Raw genomic sequence first — 21,810 nt, 5'->3', positions numbered from 1 at the left:
AGGTGAACTTCCCCTTTAAAGGTTGATCATGGGACTAGTGCCAGTTCTGAATAGCCAGGAAGCCAACTAAGAAGGACCTTGTACCCGTTGCACATGTGAAATAATATTTCTGGTTTGTATGTGCATCAGCAGTCTATTAAAGGGGAAGTTCACCTTTACATTCAGGGGCAGATTTATCAAAATGGGAATTTAGAGCTTAAAGGACCAGTAACATCAAATTTTATTTAAAAAAAATTGTTAGTATACAATTAAAAAAAAGCCCAAAGACAAATTAAACTTTGAAATCACTAAGTCTTTATTAAGAAATAACTTACCGAAACTCCGCTTGCGCTCCTCTTCAGAAAAGGCGATCCGGCGATCCATCGTGCGACACTCTATTTCTCCTCCCTGCCTTCCTTATACGAGATAGCCAGGGAGGAGAAATCAAGCACCGTCGCCCTGTCGCCTTATTTGAACTGGAGCGCAAGTGGAGTTTCGGTAAGTTATATCTTAATAAGACTTAGCGATTTCAAAGTTTGATTTGTCTTTGTGGGTTTTTTTTGTTGTATATGAACGAATTTAAAAAAAAAATTGATGTTACTGGTCCTTTAATGAATAAAAACTCACCTACATTGTATTAATTCCTATGGGATTTTTAGAACTGTATTTATCAATGGGTGAAAGTTAGAACTCATCATTTGATAAATGTGGTTTTAAAAATCCCATTTATTAAGCTCTACACACATTTTCATAAATCTGCCCTTAAATTTTACAATGATAGTGAGGGACTCGTTATAATTAACTTCATTCTTTATTTTGTATGTTTATTATTATTATAATTACTATTAATATTAGCCTTATTATTCGGATTCTATTTCTTAATAAGACGTAGCGATTTCAAAGTTTGATTTGTCTTTGTCGGTTTTTTCCGTTGTATACCAACGAATTAAAAAAAAAAATTATGTTACTGGTCCTTTAATGAATAAAAACTCACCTACATTCTATTAATTCCTATGGAATTTTTAGAACTGTATTTGTATCGATGGGTGAAAGTTAGAACTCACCATTTGATAAATGTGGTTTTAAAAATCCCATTTATTAAGCTCTAAACTCACATTTTCACAAATCTGCCCTTAAATTTTACAATGATATTGAGGGACCCGTTATAAGTAACTTCATTCTTTATTTTGAATGTTATTAATGTTATTATTATTAATATTAGCCTACTATTCAGATTCTTTCCAGATTGCAACTAAAAATGCTTTCTGGTTGTCACTGACCCCAGTAACAATAAAGGATGGACACCAATTGTAGAAAAACTGCTGTCTACACCATACTAAAAGTAATTAAAAGGTCAAACAGCCCGTTTAAAGGAACAGTAACACCAAAAAATGAAAGTATTTTAAAGTAATGAAAATATAATGTCCTGTTGCTCTGCACTGGTAAAATCTGTGTATTTCCTTCAGCAACAGTACAGTATATAAACAAGCTGCTGTGTAGCCATGGGGACAGCCAGTCAAAGCTGAAAAAGGAGACAAGGCACAGGATACTCAGCAGATAACAGAAAAACTCTGTTGTATACAATGGGATTCTTCAGAAGTTATCTGTTATCTACTGTGTATCCTGTGCTTGAATGGCTGCCCCCATGGCTACACAGCAGCTTGATTATATAAACTATAGTTGTCTTTCTGAAGCAAACCCATCCATTTTAACAGTACAGGGCAATAGTACATTACATTGTCATTCCTTTAAAACACTAATTTTTTCTTTAAGGCCACAAAGTATTTTTGGGTCATGTGTAAACTCTGACGCTTTACATTTATGAACGTGTATTAGGGGGGTATAGGAAAAAGAATACCTGTATGAGGAAGGAAAAGGTTATAGTTATTACATTGTGGGAAATAAATATAGGATAGAGAATGGGGCCTCTGCTAAGCACTGGGATCAAGGGTTGCTCGTTAGTGTGTAATTAGCCAAGATAGCAACAGAACACAAACACATTTATCTTCATCTGTCAAACTGCATAATGTTTGCTGGAGAAAATACTGTGCCCAACAACTATGCACAGGGTGTAGCTGCATTTACACTGTCCGATATTTCTTGTTTTATTTAATATCCCTCATTCAGCATATACCTGTTGTGTAATTGCCATCGGCTCCTCATGAGTCCCTTGCGTGTCCACGGAAACTGCAGAAAAAAATAAAGCCTTTTCTTTTTGTACTTTCAAAATCTCCGATTGACTACCTTCTACATTTTCATATCACTGGCTGATTATAGGAATTGTTCAGCAAATGAAATGTTGCAGCCTGTCCCTCTCTTGTGTATGGTCGGCAGAGAAACACAGAGGGAGGCAGAACATTAGGATTTTAAGTATACCGGTCCCCCAACACTATAATCTATCTCTGTTCTGAGAGATAAGTCAATACTGTTTGCAAGAGGATAATGGCCCTTTAAGTGAAGGCTGAAGGTAATAGATCTATTGTATCATTAATGGCTGGTAGCATTGTATATAGGGTCCCAAAGCTTTTATATGAAACAGAGCTCAGTTAAGATCTTCATTAGATCACAAATTCTCAGACTCTATGTTTGAGTCCCTATGGGGAGCCAGTGCAATTGACTGGGGCTGTGCAGTAACAGCTAGGGTGGCATTTGGGTAGACCAGTGATCCCAGACCAGTAGCTCGTGAGTAACAAGTTGCTCTCCAACCCCTTGGATGTTGTTCCCAGTGGCCTCAAAGCAGATGCTTATTTTTGAATTCCAGGCTTGGAGGCAAGTTTTGGTTGTATAAAAACCAGGTGCACTGCCAAAGAGAGCCTCAATGTAGGTTGACAATCCACATAGGGGCTACCAAATGGCCAATCACAGCACTTATTTGGCACCCCAAGAATATTTTTCATGCTAGTGTTGCTCCCCAACTCCTTTTACTTCTGAATGTTGCTCATGGGTTGAAAGGGTTGGGGATCCCTGGGTTAGACAGTCCTCAATGCCAAATTTAATGGCAATTAGGGTAAGAATTATTCTTGATATTCTTAAATATACAACATAATGACTGATAACTGATAATGACTGATTAATGACTTATTTCCTATATCTATTACTTTGATATTCATGGGGCAAAGATCAAACACTGAACCATAATGGTGGTTTGAACCCAATAAGTCTAAAAACCTTTGCTTTAAATCAATGGAAAGAACAGGGTAGAAGAATAGAGTATGGGACAGATAGTGAAGAGAAGGTAGTAACGAGATTGGTAATTAAAGTGCAGTTGTTAAAGATTTTGATTTTTACTTAATAAGAAACCATTAATGATGAGAAGGGCCTAAAGGAGCCAACATCCCGTCTTTATGCAAGCAATGCAATTAAAAGCCTTCTGATAATAGAATGTATTCACATGCCTCATGCTACAAACATAACAATGCCAGAAAATCAGAAATGAAAAGCCTTAACTCTTGCTAAAGAAATGAAGGGCAGAGAGGTTTTAATTGCTTCTTTATGACTCTATGGCAAACTATGCATCCAGCAGAGACGGGATGACAGTTACTGGAGCCCAATGCCAGCTCCAGTCTCTCAAAGCCCCATCCTTCTGTTCAAAGTCACCTTCTACTGATTCCTCTTTACCCTCCCGACTAGCCACCAGACCTGATCCCCCTTCACCCCCTGCAACCAGCCGCTAGACCCGATCCCCCTTTTCTCTAGCAACCAGCCTCCAGACCTAATTCCACTTCACTCCCGGCAACGAGTCAATAGTCCCAAGTACCATTTTTCCTCGCAACCAGCCGCCACACCCGATCGCCCTTCCCTTGCGCAACCAGCCGCCACACCCAATCCCCCTTTTCCCTCACAACCAGTCACCAGACCCAATACCCCTTCCCCCCTTGCAACCAGTCTCTAATCCCAAACTCCCTTCAGTCCCCCCTCATCCCGAGTGCTCTGTGCGGAGAGGGAGCTGACAAAGTTGTTTGAACTTTTTCATTTTCCCCACCCAAATAGCGCCCCCCTTCAAGTTGCCCTAGACACTTGCCTACCCCTAGTTCTGGCCCTGGTATCCAGAACCACTGGTTTAATGGCACAGATACAGCCAAATAATTCAGAGGGATGAATCCATTTTGGATACAAAGTTTCTTCAACCGTCCTTGATTTCCTTATTAAAGATCCTGTAGTTGTTGTTATTGCTTTGTCAGATGTACCATAGTGTGTTCATTGGGACCTCATTTAAATGAAAATGTGTTGCAGTGGCAACATATGAAAGCATAACAAAAATCCATACCTCTTTCCAAAATTCCTGTGGAAATCTTTCTTTTTGCACCAAAGGACAGTCATCAAGTGAGCCGAGGAATATGTTGTGCCCAGAGAAAGTGGCAAAGTGCTTTTCTAAGAGAGGCCAAAAGAGGGAAGTGGTAAGATGCACACAAAAATGGTACATAGACTGCTACATGGACTTTCTTCATAAATTCTAGTGCTCATTTGGTGAACAAGGTAAACAAAAATGTGATGCAAAGCAGTTTTTTTTTGTTTCAGTAGAATGCACTCTGCCCGTCTATAAAACCAGCACTGTCAATCACAACTCTTTAATTAAGTTCATATTGGGAAGGACAGATGGTAAGCATCCCCTTACAAGACCCTTCTTTGCATATCATTCACAAGGTCCAAGGCAGGAATAGCAGTGAATGAGCCAGAGCCCTGTGTGTACTGCCTGCTCATGAAAAGTATTGGGAGATTGTTCCTTTTCACCATTGAGCCTTGCACCAGATATTCTATTTGCACTGCAAAAGGGGCCCACTGAAATGCTAAATGTATGGTCATCTAAAGGCCCTTAGGATATTAACAGTGGTACCACCCAGTCTTCTGCCAGCCTTACCTTTAAAATTATAGATCTGAATTCTGTCCAGGGTTTTGTGGATTAGGTAGACTGAGCCAAGAGCCTGTAGAATAAAGAACATAATGGCGGTTAATAATATAAAACAGTGGTAAGGAATGGGTTAACATCATACAGGGCGAAAGGACCACTCGTTAGAGTGCTACATCAGTCTTTTTAGTAGATGAGTGTGTAGGTGGGGTCTCTCCGCCTACCCAAGCTGGCCCTGGGGGGCATGCTGAGTCCTCCGCCCTTCACTGCCGCGCAGCTGATTAATTGGGATCCGGCGATCAATAGAAGGCAGAAAATTAAAACTATTTTTAAGAGATTAAGTCGTTTAACAGCTGTCTGGATCTATGTCAGAGAGGGATACCACAGAGAGCAAAACAGAAACAGAGGGCAGGAAAGAAAAGTGTGGAAGGGAGAGAGAGACAGAGAGGAGAGACACATAAAACAGTTTTATCCCAAAGTCCAAAAAAAAAAATTTTTACTTGGTTAGTGAATATATCGCAAGACTCTTAACAAAAACAGTTGGCTAATGGCACACGTGTCGTGAAAAATGCCACAGTGAAAATGCCCGATACCCACCCTGTGCTTTCTGTCATCGACATGAGAGGAAACCAGTGGGGACAGGTCATAGATTTCCATTTTTATCAGTTACTGGAGGTTGAGGGGGGATGTTTCTCCAAGGGAAAGAACAGGTACCGAAAAGAGAATCAAGAAATAGGATGAAACTTGAGGGTAGTAGAAATGTTAAACTATAGGATTCTGAAATGAAGTAGGGAGGGGAAGAAGAATAGGGTAAGAGCATGGGGCAATGGGAAGGGGGAAACTCTCATGCTATCTCTGTAGGCCTCTGGATAAAAAAACATGTTAAAATGGCCAAAGGGTGGCAAAAAATGCAAAATGTCTGGGTCTATTTGAGATAGGAATGCACAGAATCCAGGATTCGGATTTGGTCGAATCTTTATGCCTAACTGAACCAAATCTGAATTCTAATTTGCATATTAAAATTAGGGGCGAGGGGAAATAGCGGGACTTTTCGTCACAAAGCAAGCAAGTAAAAACATTTTCCACTTTTTCCTTTCCAGTCCCTATGCATATGCAAATTAGAATTTGGTTCAGTATTCGGCCGAATCTTTCACAGATTCGGGCATCCCTAATTTCAGGTGAAGGGAGAGACGAGTCCAGCAAAGGACTTGCAGTGAGTCATTCTCTGCAGAGCAGTGGATATAAAACGATTTGCTGTAAGCCTCTGTCCAGGGGTTAAATGGGGTAACCTTTGCGAAAGGAAAGGTAATGCAGAGATGGGCTGCAGACCATTGATCAAGGAAGAGTTAATAAACATTCCCTACAGGAAAGGGGTCCCTGAGACTCACAGAGACATGTTAATAAATCAGAGTCTCGCACGAAAGCGTCGCAAAAATATAGAGTACCAAATAATTACTTATCAAAAGTGCGTTAATAACTGGGAGCGAGAGAGACGGAGCTGCCTGGGGATAGAAGGAAAGTCAGACTGTAAAGGGGAGGGAGAGATTACAGGTTGGAGAGGGGGAGAGAAAAAGCTGGAGAGAAAGCTTTGGGACAAACACACAACTCATATGCACATATCCATCCCGGCTGCACACAGAAGCCTCAGTACGGATGTTAAACCTGAAGCCTTCAGGCTAAGCCACAGCAACCAGCATCCTCCTACTACTACTGAAGGTTATTCCATGTAAAAGATTGATGCTGGCCACACATAAGGCAAGCTCTTGGAGATTCAGGCTGGTCATGGTTTCATTTGTTGTTATTCTGGCTGGTCAATTTTGGTTTTAAAACCAATAGCTTTGGAAATATAAATGGTTTATTAGTATGCTTCCTCAACCTAACAACTGCTCACAACTCAGCCATGCTGGGTGCCAGGAGTGCACTGCAAGTTGCTGACTCATGCTGGAATCAGCCAATGAGAGCAGGGAAAATCTGTCAGTGACTCACAGCATGAGGGTGTTGCTTGCAGCCGGGGGGAAATGGACAAATTATTAAATATATACTGTAGAAAAGAGATGAAATCTATCTGTGAAACAGATTTATAACAACAACAGTTGCCCTATAGGGCCATGGATGACAGGGAGAAGTTTTTTGGGAAATTTGTCGTCAACAGTTGTGCATTTTTATCGCGGGTGTCAAATCTCCTGAAAAAGCTTCTACATCGGCAATAACTGATTTTCCAGAAAAAGTGGCAATCCTAGCGACTTCAAAAAACGAAGCACTGCATGTGTTTTCACAGTGAGGATTTACATTATTGCTGGTTGGAAAGCATTTCAGAAAAATATTACCCACCCATTTAAGTGGGTGACAAATCTCCCCCGTGTGCCAGCACCTAAAGAATAGGAGTCACATTCCTAAGCAGTGCATGGTCAAGTAAAAGGCAGACAAATATGTGTTAAAAAGCTGTTTGTGGGTTTATATTTTTATAGGACACTATATATACACAATCCTATGCAATAAATCCTTACACTCTATGTTTAATGCAAGTGGTAGTATATTTAACTGCTGAATCTACTAAATCTGACATAGGAGTCAAAGACCCCCTGAGACTGAGCACCCTGACCTAGCACCACCCTCATACACAATTATATACAATTCTGCACAAAACTGATATTGGTAGCTCCATTCATTCAATGAGTGCATTAAGGTAACTTGAGTGAACTGAGATGCATGTGCACTTGGGTTTGACCTGTGATCCACCCCATCCCTCTACCTGCAGGGTCTGCTCCCCCTATAGTTATGCCACTCATTATGCCACTCATTATGCCACTGATTATGCCACACACCATGTGGTTTCTCATGCTCGGGTAGATGGTCAAGTAAGTGCTAGAGGCCTAGATGGCTTGAAGATGATATGGGGGTGATACTTGTACCATGGTGTCATCATCAAGCTGTAGAGTTGTCAGCTTTTATCAGATCCATTACTGGCTGTGGTGGCAGTGGGACAATGATAGGGGCAGGACTATGACATCAGGATTACTATAGGAATGGAATATATGAGTTGAGACAGGGAGATCAAAGGGGGGATTTGGGGTGGATTGGAGTTATGCCAGAGACAGACTTGTTATTACAAATAAATAAATAAATAAATATATATATATATATATATATATATATATATATATATATAAAAACAAACAGAGAGTAGCATGCACACCGTGTCTTCTTTACTCCAAAGGATTTATTTAGAATACAAAAAGCATTTATATCGGTTATACACTGACGTTTCGGTTGTGTTCTGCAACCTTTATCAAGATGTGTTACTTACATTGATTAAGTAGCACATCTTGATAGAAGACACGGTGTGCGTGCTACTCTCTGGTCCTGTACAACGTTCAACTACAGCATAGCACCCGACATTTACTTAACAGCAGATAGCGTGTGCGGATTTTGGAGTCTTTTATATATAGATATATACATCGACCCTCAATGGGGTCTTTATCAAGATAACAGAACAAAGACTAGTATACAGTAGGTAAATCTAAGTATAGGTGACCTGGATGAATGAAAATCTTCATAGTCAGAACAAAGACTATCTTGATAAAGACCCCATTGAGGGTCGAAATTAGTGATGAGCGAATTTGTCCCGATTCGCCACGAATTTAGCAAATTTCCTGCAAAATTCACCAAACTGGCGAAAAATTTGGTGATTTTGACACCGGCAACTATTCGCCGGCGTCAAAGTGGGTGCTGGTGTCTAAATTGGTGCCGGCGTCGGAACCGTTGCCGGCGTCAAAAAACTCGACGCGGGTGTTGAAATTGTGCCGCTGGCGAAAATTTTCACAGGCAAATTTTCAGCGGATATAAATTCGCCCATCACTACTCGAAAAGTCAATATACACATTATATATATATATATATATATATATATATATATATATATATATATATATATATATATATATATATATATATATATATATATATATATATATATATATATATATATATATATATATATATATATATATATATATATATAGATAGTTCAGAGCTGGTGCACCAATCAACCAACAAAATGCCTGGGTGCTGGTTATAGATAGCATACGAAAGAAAAAATGAAACCGCACTCCTAGGACTTTAGTGAAAAACACATGGTAGGTTTATTTCAATGTTTCGGCTACTGCACTCGAGCCGTCTTCAGGAAGTGAAACCCCTAACCCCAACCACCACCTTTAACCCCAAAATTGGCGCCAAAATGCAGTGTGACATCATCATTACACCTATCAAAGCATTAAAAGACATCTTTGTGAATAATATTATAAAAACGATGCAATATAGATGCAGTAATAGCATGTGTAAACAAAGTGTGTGCGCTAACACGGGGCTCATAAACAGCCTACGTGTGACTCATCAATGAAGTGACCCGTTATGTGATTAGAAAGGTGAGTGACAGCAACCACCCCCATTGTCGGATCCATAGGGGAGTATCGATAGTTCCTTATTCATTACACAGGAGGACGCACAGGCACATACCTTCTTGCATTTTCGCCCCTTAGACAGTGGTCGGACCAACTCACCGTACCCCTACTCCCTTTCATCGATCGCCTAGGTCAGCTGCCCAACGAAAGCCCTTCGAGCACATACTACCTTTCCGTCGGCTCGCTGACAGTATCTAGGACACACCTCCCGATACGTCACCGTGAGAGGGGTTCCCTGCTGTCAGGCCGAGTCCGGACTGTCAGTTTAGGTGCAGCGTCACGCTTAGTACTTCCCATATTTAGACAGTCACTCATCACAGGCAAGCCCTATTGGGAGCGCCGAGCCTGGTATAGTTCCTGGCCTTCGCTCACCAATTTTGCGGGCACCATGGCACTGTGTCTGCGATTTGATCGCTTTTAGAGAGTGTCTGTCATACATGGTAATCCCAAACAGCATAGTAGTGCTGACCTTCTGGGCCATTTCTCGCAGTTACCTGACCATTTGCCGAAGCCTGCTAGGGATTATAAGGATGGTTGGTCCGTCGCTCTGCCGAGGGCCGACCTACTGGCACTGTGGTCCATCTCTGGTATGGCCGGGGGGGTAGGCATGTCAAATTATATTAGAGAGGTTGGAAATAATCACATTATAATGGCTTAAAGAAACAGAGGCACAAATTCTATCGGAGCTGGTGTTGCTAGGGAAGCACCCCCTAGTTACACGAAAAATAAGTCAAAAAAACCTATTATATATCAAAAATAGCATGCAAAAGAAAGACAAGCAACATGTTAGCTAACTGTCCATCATCCAAGTCAGTCTATAGGGCGGTATTGTATAACAAAAGAAACATGGTTCGTAAGTATAATTCAGGCACACGGAAGTATGTATTATTTCGCCCGTGTATTTTAGAAGGCTAGATCCATGGCTTCCCTAGACAGATACTCATATAGACAGAATGGGTGGAGCATGTTAAGGATTAGTAAAAAGGGGACATTGGTAGGGTCTCATTTAGACCTTTTGGTGTCAAGGTTTCCAACTTGAAGATCCAAAGGGACTCCTTTTGTAGAAGTAAAAGGTTCCTATTGCCCCCTCTCTTGAGTGGAGGGACATGATCAATAATCATGTGTCTGAATTGGGGGAGCGTGTGGTTCATCTCCAGCCAATGCTTGGATACTGGCTGGTCCGCTTTGCCATTGGTTAATGCATTCCTTATCACACAGCGGTGATTGTTCATCCGTTCACGGTAGGTTGTGGAAGCTTTCCCAACATAATGCAGACCACACGGACACCAGATCATATATACCACATGGTCCGTAGTGCACGTAACCCGGTGGTTGATTTTAAATTTAGCTCCAGTTCGTGGGTGAGTGAAATGAGTGCCTTGTAGCATTCCACTGCAGGTACAACAATTAGCACATCTATAGCATCCATTTTTCAAAGGTCTTTCCAACCAGGTCATCTTTGTTGCAGCATTCTTGGATAAATCCTTGACCACTAGCATGTCGCTAAGGTTCCGCCCTCTCTTGTAAGCCACCATGGGGTCCCTGTTGCCAAGGAAGGGTAAGTTGGCATCAGTATTAATGATCTCCCATCTCTCTTTTAAGGCTTTCTTGACGTGAAGACTGGCATCCGACCATTCTGTCAAAAAAATGATATCAGGGGTGGTCTTGGAAGTAGACCTCTTATGTTGTAGAAGTAACTCCTGAGTATGGGATTTCGCTCTCTCTAGTTGAGCTTGTATCATTGTGTCCGTGTAACCTCTGGAAGCAAACTGTTGGGCCAGGGTCTGAAGTTGTAGCTCGGCTCTATCCCGGTCAGAGTTATTTCTAATAATCCTTAGAAACTGGGAATACAGGACCCCCCGAGACATATGAGATGGATGATGTGAGTGTGCATGTATCAGACTATTCCTGTCTGTAGGCTTCTTATATAAAGTCGTGCCCAGTCTGTCACCATCTATAAAGATACTGATATCTAGAAAGTTGATCCGTTCTGCGTCATATGTCATGGTCAATCTGATTGGCGAATTTAAACCATTTAACTCTTGGTATAGCCCTGACAGTTCGTTTTCAGTCCCTTCCCAGATGAAAAGCAGATCGTCAATATATCTTTTGTAAAAAAGAATTTTGGTGCCTCCCCTGGGTAGCAAAAAATCCCTTTCATATTGTTGCATGAACAGATTTGCAAAAGACGGGGCTACGTTAGACCCCATTGCTGTCCCAGAGCTCTGTAAGAAAAAAGCATCCTTAAAGGTAAAGTAGTTGTGTGAGAGTATTAAGTCAAGAAGTGATATTAGAAAATCAACAGGGGGTGTCCCATGTTGGCTGTCTGCTAGTGCCGACCTACACGCTGCAATCCCACTGTCATGGGGGATCACAGTGTATAGGCTGGAGACATCCATAGTGACCAGTAGGCTCCCTGGGGGGACACTAATTTCATTCAAAAGAGTCAATAAATGTGTCTTGTCTCCTGAGGTAGAACAAGGAGGGGCGGCAAAAAACATTGTAGGAAAACCACCACGCAGGGGGAGGAGGAAAACATAGTGGTTAACCTTTCCCAACACAAGCTAACTATGGGGGAATCCCGCTTACTGAACAGAGGCCTTAAGTTTGTACCCACCAATCATTCAACTCCATTTGGGGTATATCAGGACATTCACAAGTTTAAGAGACTGTTAAAATTACATGACTACTATAAAGACAAACAACGGGAACCCCCTCCACAGTTTAAAGCTAGAAGCACATTTGATCCTCCAAATACAGCCCCCTCGATTACTACATTTACGCACCTATTGACTAAAGACAGTACGACAATACACCAGAACAAGCTACAAAATTACTCCAACCTGATTCAGGGTGAAAGGGAAGCTATGAAGACGCTGAGAGCAGACAAATCACTAATAATTAGACAAGCTGATAAAGGGGGCGCGATAACCTTAGCGACATGCTAGTGGTCAAGGATTTATCCAAGAATGCTGCAACAAAGATGACCTGGTTGGAAAGACCTTTGAAAAATGGATGCTATAGATGTGCTAATTGTTGTACCTGCAGTGGAATGCTACAAGGCACTCATTTCACTCACCCACGAACTGGAGCTAAATTTAAAATCAACCACCGGGTTACGTGCACTACGGACCATGTGGTATATATGATCTGGTGTCCGTGTGGTCTGCATTATGTTGGGAAAGCTTCCACAACCTACCGTGAACGGATGAACAATCACCGCTGTGTGATAAGGAATGCATTAACCAATGGCAAAGCGGACCAGCCAGTATCCAAGCATTGGCTGGAGATGAACCACACGCTCCCCCAATTCAGACACATGATTATTGATCATGTCCCTCCACTCAAGAGAGGGGGCAATAGGAACCTTTTACTTCTACAAAAGGAGTCCCTTTGGATCTTCAAGTTGGAAACCTTGACACCAAAAGGTCTAAATGAGACCCTACCAATGTCCCCTTTTTACTAATCCTTAACATGCTCCACCCATTCTGTCTATATGAGTATCTGTCTAGGGAAGCCATGGATCTAGCCTTCTAAAATACACGGGCGAAATAATACATACTTCCGTGTGCCTGAATTATACTTACGAACCATGTTTCTTTTGTTATACAATACCGCCCTATAGACTGACTTGGATGATGGACAGTTAGCTAACATGTTGCTTGTCTTTCTTTTGCATGCTATTTTTGATATATAATAGGTTTTTTTTACTTATTTTTTCGTGTAACTAGGGGGTGCTTCCCTAGCAACACCAGCTCCGATAGAATTTGTGCCTCTGCTTCTTTAAGCCATTATAATGTGATTATTTCCAACCTCTCTAATATAATTTGACATGCCTACCCCCCCTGCCATACCAGAGATGGACCACAGTGCCAGTAGGTCGGCCCTCGGCAGAGCGACGGACCAACCATCCTTATAATCCCTAGCAGGCTTCGGCAAATGGTCAGGTAACTGCGAGAAATGGCCCAGAAGGTCAGCACTACTATGCTGTTTGGGATTACCATGTATGACAGACACTCTCTAAAAGCGATCAAATCGCAGACACAGTGCCATGGTGCCCGCAAAATTGGTGAGCGAAGGCCAGGAACTATACCAGGCTCGGCGCTCCCAATAGGGCTTGCCTGTGATGAGTGACGTCTAAATATGGGAAGGACTAAGCGTGACGCTGCACCTAAACTGACAGTCCGGACTCGGCCTGACAGCAGGGAACCCCTCTCACGGTGACGTATCGGGAGGTGTGTCCTAGATACTGTCAGCGAGCCGACGGAAAGGTAGTATGTGCTCGAAGGGCTTTCGTTGGGCAGCTGACCTAGGCGATCGATGAAAGGGAGTAGGGGTACGGTGAGTTGGTCCGACCACTGTCTAAGGGGCGAAAATGCAAGAAGGTATGTGCCTGTGCGTCCTCCTGTGTAATGAATAAGGAACTATCGATACTCCCCTATGGATCCGACAATGGGGGTGGTTGCTGTCACTCACCTTTCTAATCACATAACGGGTCACTTCATTGATGAGTCACACGTAGGCTCTTTATGAGCCCCGTGTTAGCGCACACACTTTGTTTACACATGCTATTACTGCATCTATATTGCATCGTTTTTATAATATTATTCACAAAGATGTCTTTTAATGCTTTGATAGGTGTAATGATGATGTCACACTGCATTTTGGCGCCAATTTTGGGGTTAAAGGTGGTGGTTGGGGTTAGGGGTTTCACTTCCTGAAGACGGCTCGAGTGCAGTAGCCGAAACATTGAAATAAACCTACCATGTGTTTTTCACTAAAGTCCTAGGAGTGCGGTTTCATTTTTTCTTATATATATATATATATATATATATAAAAAGCATATATACACACACACACAAACATGGGACAGTTGTGCTCACCACTAATTTTTAAAAACATTAAGCAGGGGTGCATTGAGGTTGAGACCACAAAATACATATAGACAAATACAAGAGTCCTCTGCACTCAACCCATTATCAATATATTAAGGACATTGAAACATTTTGTGCCATAAGCTACTGAAAAATGCCTTACCCTTTAAACAAAACAGGGATTGTTTGTCCATATATTACAATAAATTTAAGATGGCCAACTACGTCACAGTCATCCCTGGTATGGCCAGTCCTACACTCAACTTGCATCTGATTAATTAATTCTATTGCTTCATTATACATTTTACACAGGGACTAAGTTTTACCTGTAACTTACTTGCTGCTTTCAAGGTTTAAACTCCCAAACTTGGCTGCCCTTTTATTAGACACCAGTGGGATCACCTGACTATAGCTGGGAAGGGTGGGAGCTTAGTTGAGTGTAGGACTGGCCAGATATGGGATGACTTTGACGTAGTTGGCCATCTTAAAATATTGCAATATATGGACAAACAATCCCTGTTTTGTTTAAAGGGTAAGGCATTTTTAAGGCACAACATATTTCAATGTCCTTAATATATTGTTAATGGGTTGAGTGCAGAGGACTTTTTGTATTTGTTGGGACTTGTTATCCAGAATGCTTGGGACCTGGAGTTTTCCGGTAAACGGATCTTTCCGTAACTTGGATCTCCATTCTTTAAATCCACTAGAAAATCATGTAAACATTACATAAACCCAAAAAGCTGGTTTTGCCTCCAATAAGGATTAATCTTATCTTAGTTTGGACCAAGTACAAGGAACTGTTTTTATTATTACAGAGAAAAAAATTGAATTATTTGGATAAAATGGAAACTATGGGAGATGGCCTTCCCGTATAATGGGTTTCCAGATAACGGATTCCATACCTATATATGTATACAGGCATATGTTTTTTATTTGGATGTATATACACATCATAGAGAACTGAACATATTCAGCCGGAGTGTACAGGCAAATGATGGCTCCACAATTCATACCCACTCCTCTCGCTCCGCTTCCCTCCCTTTCAGTATTTATCACTCCGCTGACAGGATCAATACTTTTAATCTAGAGCTAAATTTATTAACTTTCCGCAGACAGGAGGGGGAGATAAATGTGGCCCCCGCCTTGCACAAATACGCTGCATAACTTCCCTAACTTCTGCGGATCAAAGAAAGTTTCCATGTGCAGATTCACATTGCCTGGGGGTTTGCCCCTGTGACCTTATGCTTTTCTATCCCTGTATTTGTACATTACATCTTGATTTAATTCTTTTTTTAGGGACGGTTTGTACAGAGGCACCATCAGGAATCACAAGCCAGGTTAAAAAGAAACAATGGAGAACTAGCTGCTTAGTGCTTTATTGCCATTAGGAACCATGTTAACTTCTAGTTCAGCAGCGTCCCCGTCCCCCCCATGGAGCCCCAGTTATTAGTCCAGCAGTCACCTAGTCCTCCTAGGAGGTGAGTCCTGCCAACAAGGAGAATGAGACCACAATGAAAATAATTGTCCTATGAATGGATGGTTATACCCCTGTAGTACATGACAATAGTGATGTGCGGGTTGAGTTTTCATTAACCCGCAACCAACACCTCACAACCCGAACTCGGTCCTCTCCGTTCCCTCTATTTATTAACCCGCGCCCACCCTGCCCCACGGTGACATCACGAAAGGGACGGGACAGGTGCGAGTCTATAAACTGATGAGCCGGAAGGTTTTTCACGGTAACCAGTCCGAACACTCCCAACCCGTGGGTTTTTGGCAGGTCCAAACATCACTACCTGACAACACCCCATTATGCCAAAACACCACTTACAGTCTGACAAGACAAAACACCACTCACAGTCTGACAAAATACCACTCATAGTCTGACAAAACACCACCCACGGTCTGACAAAACACCACCCACGGTCTGTCAAAACACCACCCACAGTCTGTCAAAACACCACCCACAGTCTGTCAAAACACCACTCACAGTCTGTCAAAACACCACTCACAGTCTGTCAAAACACCACTCACAGTCTGACAAAACACCACTCACAGTCTGACAAAACACCACTTACAGTCTGACAAAACACCACTTACAGTCTGACAAAACACCACTCACAGTCTGACAAAACACCACTCACAGTCTGACAAAACACCACACAGAGTCTGACAAAACACCACCCACGGTCTGACAAAACACCACCCACAGTCTGACAAAACACCACTCACGGTCTGTCAAAAAACCACTCACAGTCTGTCAAAACACCACTCACAGTCTGTCAAAACACCACTCACAGTCTGCAAAACACCACTCACAGTCTGTCAAAACACCACTCACGGTCTGACAAAACACCACCCACGGTCTGACAAAACACCACCCACGGTCTGACAAAACACCACCCACGGTCTGACATAACACCACCCACGGTCTGACATAACACCACCCACGGTCTGACAAAACACCACCCACGGTCTGACAAAACACCACCCACGGTCTGACAAAACACCACTCACAGTCTGACAAAACACCACCCACGGTCTGACAAAACACCACTCACAGTCTGTCAAAACACCACTCACAGTCTGTCAAAACACCACTCACGGTCTGACAAAACACCACTCACAGTCTGACAAAACACCACCCACGGTCTGACAAAACACCGCCCACGGTCTGACAAACCACCACCCACGGTCTGACAAAACACCACCCACGGTCTGACAAAACACCACCCACAGTCTGACAAAACACCACCCACGGTCTGACAAAACACCACTCACAGTCTTACAAAATACCACTCACAGTCTGACAAAACACCCCTCACAGTCTGACAAAACACCACTCACAGTCTGACAAAACACCACCCACGGTCTGACAAAACCCCACCCACGGTCTGACAAAACACCACTCACAGTGTCAAAACACCACCCACGGTCTGACAAAACACCATCTGCAAGTGCAGTTGGGGTCCCACAAATTTCCCTACCAAAAACCCCATTTATTAAAGTTTCTTGCATCAAATGGTGGGTGCTCATTTTAATTCTGTATAGTTGTACTCGGCACTGTGCAGTACTTTCCACCTTCTGTATCAAATCAAGCACAGTTGTGCCTATTGATGGATGCTGGTTAACCCTTGAGCTACATCCACATCTGATCCAGGTTTTAGCTCCAGGCTTCCCACAGTGCACTTAGTCAATTTTCACAGTGCAATGAGTAAAAAGGAGAGTTCACCCTTTGATAAGTGACTAAAAATCACACAAGTGAATAGATAGTTGTGTGTAATATCAACTTTGCTGGTTGTTAAACCCAGGCAAAGGGGGGGTTGGTCAATGATGTTGGGGCATGGGGCAGTTGTTGGGGGCATTTCAATGACGTTGGGGCAAGCACAATGACATTGTATGTGACACACCTTGTGTGTCTTTCCCTTCCCCTTTAGATTGTAAGCTCTTTTGCACAGGGCCTGCCCCTCCTTTTGTACCAGTACTGGTTGTTATATATGTAACTCTGTATGTTCTAGGCATGTAATTCATGTGATTTCTTTGTATAAACACAATTATTTTCGATATGTTGGTGATCTAAAAATACATGTTAATAATAATAATAATAATAATAATAATAATAATAATAATAACCCTTGCTCTAACTGTACCTCTCCAAAAGGAATCCTGGGGTAAAGTGCTTAACAACACTGAAAGGGGTGGTAAGTTAACTTTAGTATGTTATAGAATGGTCAATTCTAAGCAACTTCATTTTTTTCTTTTTTTTATATATTATTTTTAATCATTTGCCTTCTTCTGTCTCTTTTCAGATTTCAAATGGGGGTCACTGACCCTATCTAAAAAAGAAATGCTCTGTAAGGCTACACATTTATTGTTACTTTTTATTACTCATCTTTCTATTCCTCTTTCTATTCAGGCCTCTCCTGTTCATATTCCAGTCTCATATTCCAATCAGTGCATGGTTGCTAGGGGAATTTGGACTCTATTAACCAGATTGCTGAGATAAAAAGCTAAATAACTCAAAAACCACAAGTAATAAAATAATGTAAACGAATAGCAAATTGTCTCATAGTATGACTCTTACATTATACTAAAAGTTAACTCAAAGGTGAACAGTGGTGGAACTACTGGGAGGGCAAAGGGGGGATGCCATCTTGGTAGTTGTGATTCTGCAAGGAGACTTATATTTTGATCTGGAGAGGGGTCCCCGATGAGATCATTCACATGGCCCCGTCTGTTCTCAGCGAGAGTAAATGAATCTGGTGCTGTAGTCTTTTCCCAGCTGCCTCCAGTTAATCTCATGCTGTCTAACCCCATAGTCGTCAGATTAATCCGGTCGCTTTGTGCTGCGTGCTAGTAAATTGATTTGTATTTGTGCATTCCCTGGGTCGGTCATTTATCTGGTGTTGCCACAGCGGTGAATTAATCTGGTGCTGTCGCACATCCTTTGAGTCAGTGAATTAATCTGGTGGTGTCACCGCTTGCCGTTAGTTAATGAATATTGCTTTTTTTTTTGTTCTGTGGTGGTAATTTGATGATGTCATTATTCAAAGCAGTGTCTAAATATTGTGTATCTGAATCTGGAGCTATTGATTCAATGGCCATTGTATAAGGGCAGAGATTCGGGGAGATTAGTTGCACAGCTACAAATCTCCTCTTCTTCGGGGTGACTAATCTCCCCGAACTGCCTTCCCGCCAGCTAGAATGTAAATCGCTGGCATGACGGCACTCGGAGTGCTTTGTTTTACTTCGGGCAACTTCGGAAAACGAAACACTCCAATTGCCATCCCGTTGGCGATTTACATTGTAGCCGGCGGAAAGGCAGTTCGGGGAGATTAGTCGCCACGAAGAAGAGGAGATTTCTCGCTGGGCGACTTATCTCCCCAAATCTAAGCGTGTCTCTGCCCTTATCGTTGGTGCTACTGTTACCTAGTTGAGGGATAAGCTTCTGCATTCAAACCCAAATTTCATTCCGGAGGGGGAGGCTGCAGTTCTGCCACAGGATGGAACATTGTGTATGTGTTTTTAGCAAGGGAATACAGGTTTGGGATCTGTTATCCAGAATGCTTTGGATTTGGATCAAGCACAAGCTACTGTTTTATTCCTGTAATTTGGAGCTTTCTGGATAACTGTTTATACACACACACACTAATTATTCTGCATTAAAATTGCACTGTGATTCAGTAGATACTGATATTACTAGGTCTCAGCAGCCTGAGGATGGGTCTTAATTTTAGGCTACAGCAACCTTCAATGCCTGGTAGGATTCACTAAGGAGCACTTTAGAAGTCAGGTTACTATGTTGTACTCCCATGCTTCAACTTCCAGCCTGCAACTATGCTCCATAGTGGCCCGAACCTAGATGTTCTGCCTTAGCCCCAAAATAAAGCAATTTGGAAAAAAATCCTGTCTTGAGGAACAAATGAGAGCATTTTTAGAAAAGTTGCACAATCCCTTGCAGTGTATATGATGAGTGATACACTGCCCTCTTGTGGGCACGTGAGGGTGCATCGGTGCCCTTCAGATATAAAATTGTATTCAATTTTGGCTTGATATCACTTGCAGCATTCTGTGTTATCCTTTATATGAATTGCTTCTTTTTATATTAAAGGCATAGACCTTTGAATAGTCTCTAATTCCTCACAGGGTCAGGCAGTGGTGTAACTATAAGCTGACCCTGCCGTCAAAGGGGCCTGAACCATGGGGTCTGTAATCCCCCCCCCTCCTCAGCCGCAATCTTACTTACTAATCTTAGCATCGCTTTTGGTCAGGGAGGAGGGGACACGAGCAGGGATAAATATAAGTTTTGCCTCAGTCCTGCATATACTCCTTCCTTTTATAATGTAAACTGCAAAAGTGCTCAGAGGTGCATTATGTCATATGACTGTATATAAACATATGAAGAGATTTTGTACGGACGAATGGTCAAAAATACCGCCTGAGGGTTGCCGTGCCCTCTACACTGTGCACCGGGCTTAAACTATTAAACTGTGAGGAGAGGAGTATGCGCTGCTTCATCCGAGTTCCTGCAAAAATACCGCCATCCAGAATCCAGACACTCATCAAAGGCTATAGGAGGCGTCTAGAGGCTGCTACATTTGCAAAAGGAGGCTCAACTAAGTATTGATGTCATATCTCTGTTGGGGTGCCCAAATTTATGCCCCTGTCTAATTTTGTTATGATGCATATTGCATATTTTCTGTTAATCCAATAACTTTCATGTCACTGCTGAAATACTACTGTTTTCATATATATATTAAAAGGAAGTTGCTACGTTGAAAGCTCAGCCAATGATAAAAAAAAAAAGAATTAAGAGGGGTTCCCATATGACGTGTGTGTGTGTGTATATATATATATATATATATATATATATATATATATATATATATATATATATATATATATATATATATATATATATATATATATATATATATATATACACACACATACATATACACACACACATACATATATATATATACACACACACACACGTCCGTCTGGGTGGCACGCCGTTTCTTGTATATTACCCGGGTGCACGGTAAAGCTTCATATACTGTTACAAACTGTTCCAAATGACCAGCAACTCCAGGGATTTTAGATTGTATTAAGTTTGTGCCTTTCCAGCCAACTTGACATTTCGGTCCACTCAGGGATCTTTCTCAAGGCAACTCCACCCTACATAAGTAGCCAATAGTAATTAACCAACTAAGGAAATTACATCACCGGAAAGTGACCTGTGCAATACATAGTGTTAAAACATATTTAAAATTACATCTTTAAAAATATTCTATGTGTTACAAAGTTGTCATTATATAGTGAATAAAGTACCCCCTCTTGTAAAATATAAGGATATTATAACCTACCGAGGAGTTTCATGACCATATAAAAACACAATATCTAATACAGTGATCCCCAACCAGTAGCTCGCGAGCAACATGTTGCTCTCCGACCCCATGGATGTTGCTCTCTGTGTCCTCAAAGCAGGTGCTTATTTTTGAATTTCTGGCTTGGAGGCAAATTTTAATTGCATAAAGACTATATATAGTGCCAAGTAGAGCCTCCTGTAGGCTTCAAGTCCACAGAGGGGCTACCAAATAGCCAATCACAGCCTTTGTTTGGCACCCCATGGGACTTTTACATGATTGTGTTGCTCCCCAACTCTTTTTACATTTGCATGTGGCTCACGGGTAAAAAAGGTTGGGGACCCCTGATCTAATACTACACAAATTTCAGTGAGTCATGTGACAGAAATGACATCAGAACTCACCGTTTATAACTGATGACATCAGAACTCACCGTTTATAAGGATATAATTTAAAAGCTACACATTTAGTAGAGAAAGATGAAAGAAAAAGGTAAATAGCCTGAGAATAATTGCTAATGGGTTTACTTGGTAAAGCTCTAAACTGCCTTTGTTTCAGCAATGAATAAAAAGAGCAGATACTCACAGTAAAGCGGTTTGGCTGGGTGTGATCCGTGTCTATGAATGCTTGCACCCGGTCATACGATGAAACCTCCTCACTCTCTATCAGCATCCTGTAAAAACAGCCAATCAAAATCAACGTTGGGAGCCTACTTTCAGCATGGAAAAAGCAGGTCTGATTTACAATATGGAGCAAAGTGCATAAATACATGTACATGTCCC

The 21,810-nt window shown here is 41.8% G+C and overlaps 1 protein-coding gene across 1 annotated transcript in view; it reads right to left on the bottom strand.

The window, feature by feature from the left end:
• inpp5a.2.L (inositol polyphosphate-5-phosphatase, 40kDa, gene 2 L homeolog) overlaps positions 1-21,810 on the bottom strand; it is a 48,661-nt gene that overhangs the window by 7,300 nt on the left and 19,551 nt on the right. The window contains exons 5-8 of the mRNA XM_018253541.2: positions 21,614-21,701; positions 4,838-4,901; positions 4,247-4,350; positions 2,114-2,166 (exon numbers count right to left, since the gene is read on the bottom strand). Coding sequence (XP_018109030.1) covers positions 2,114-2,166; positions 4,247-4,350; positions 4,838-4,901; positions 21,614-21,701 — 309 coding nt within the window. The remainder of the gene's footprint in view (positions 1-2,113; positions 2,167-4,246; positions 4,351-4,837; positions 4,902-21,613; positions 21,702-21,810) is intronic.

The sequence above is a fragment of the Xenopus laevis genome, chromosome 3L (genome assembly GCF_017654675.1).
Source record: "Xenopus laevis strain J_2021 chromosome 3L, Xenopus_laevis_v10.1, whole genome shotgun sequence".
In the NCBI taxonomy this organism is placed as follows: Eukaryota; Metazoa; Chordata; class Amphibia; order Anura; family Pipidae; genus Xenopus; species Xenopus laevis.
This window is presented reverse-complemented; position numbering and strand designations above follow the sequence as displayed.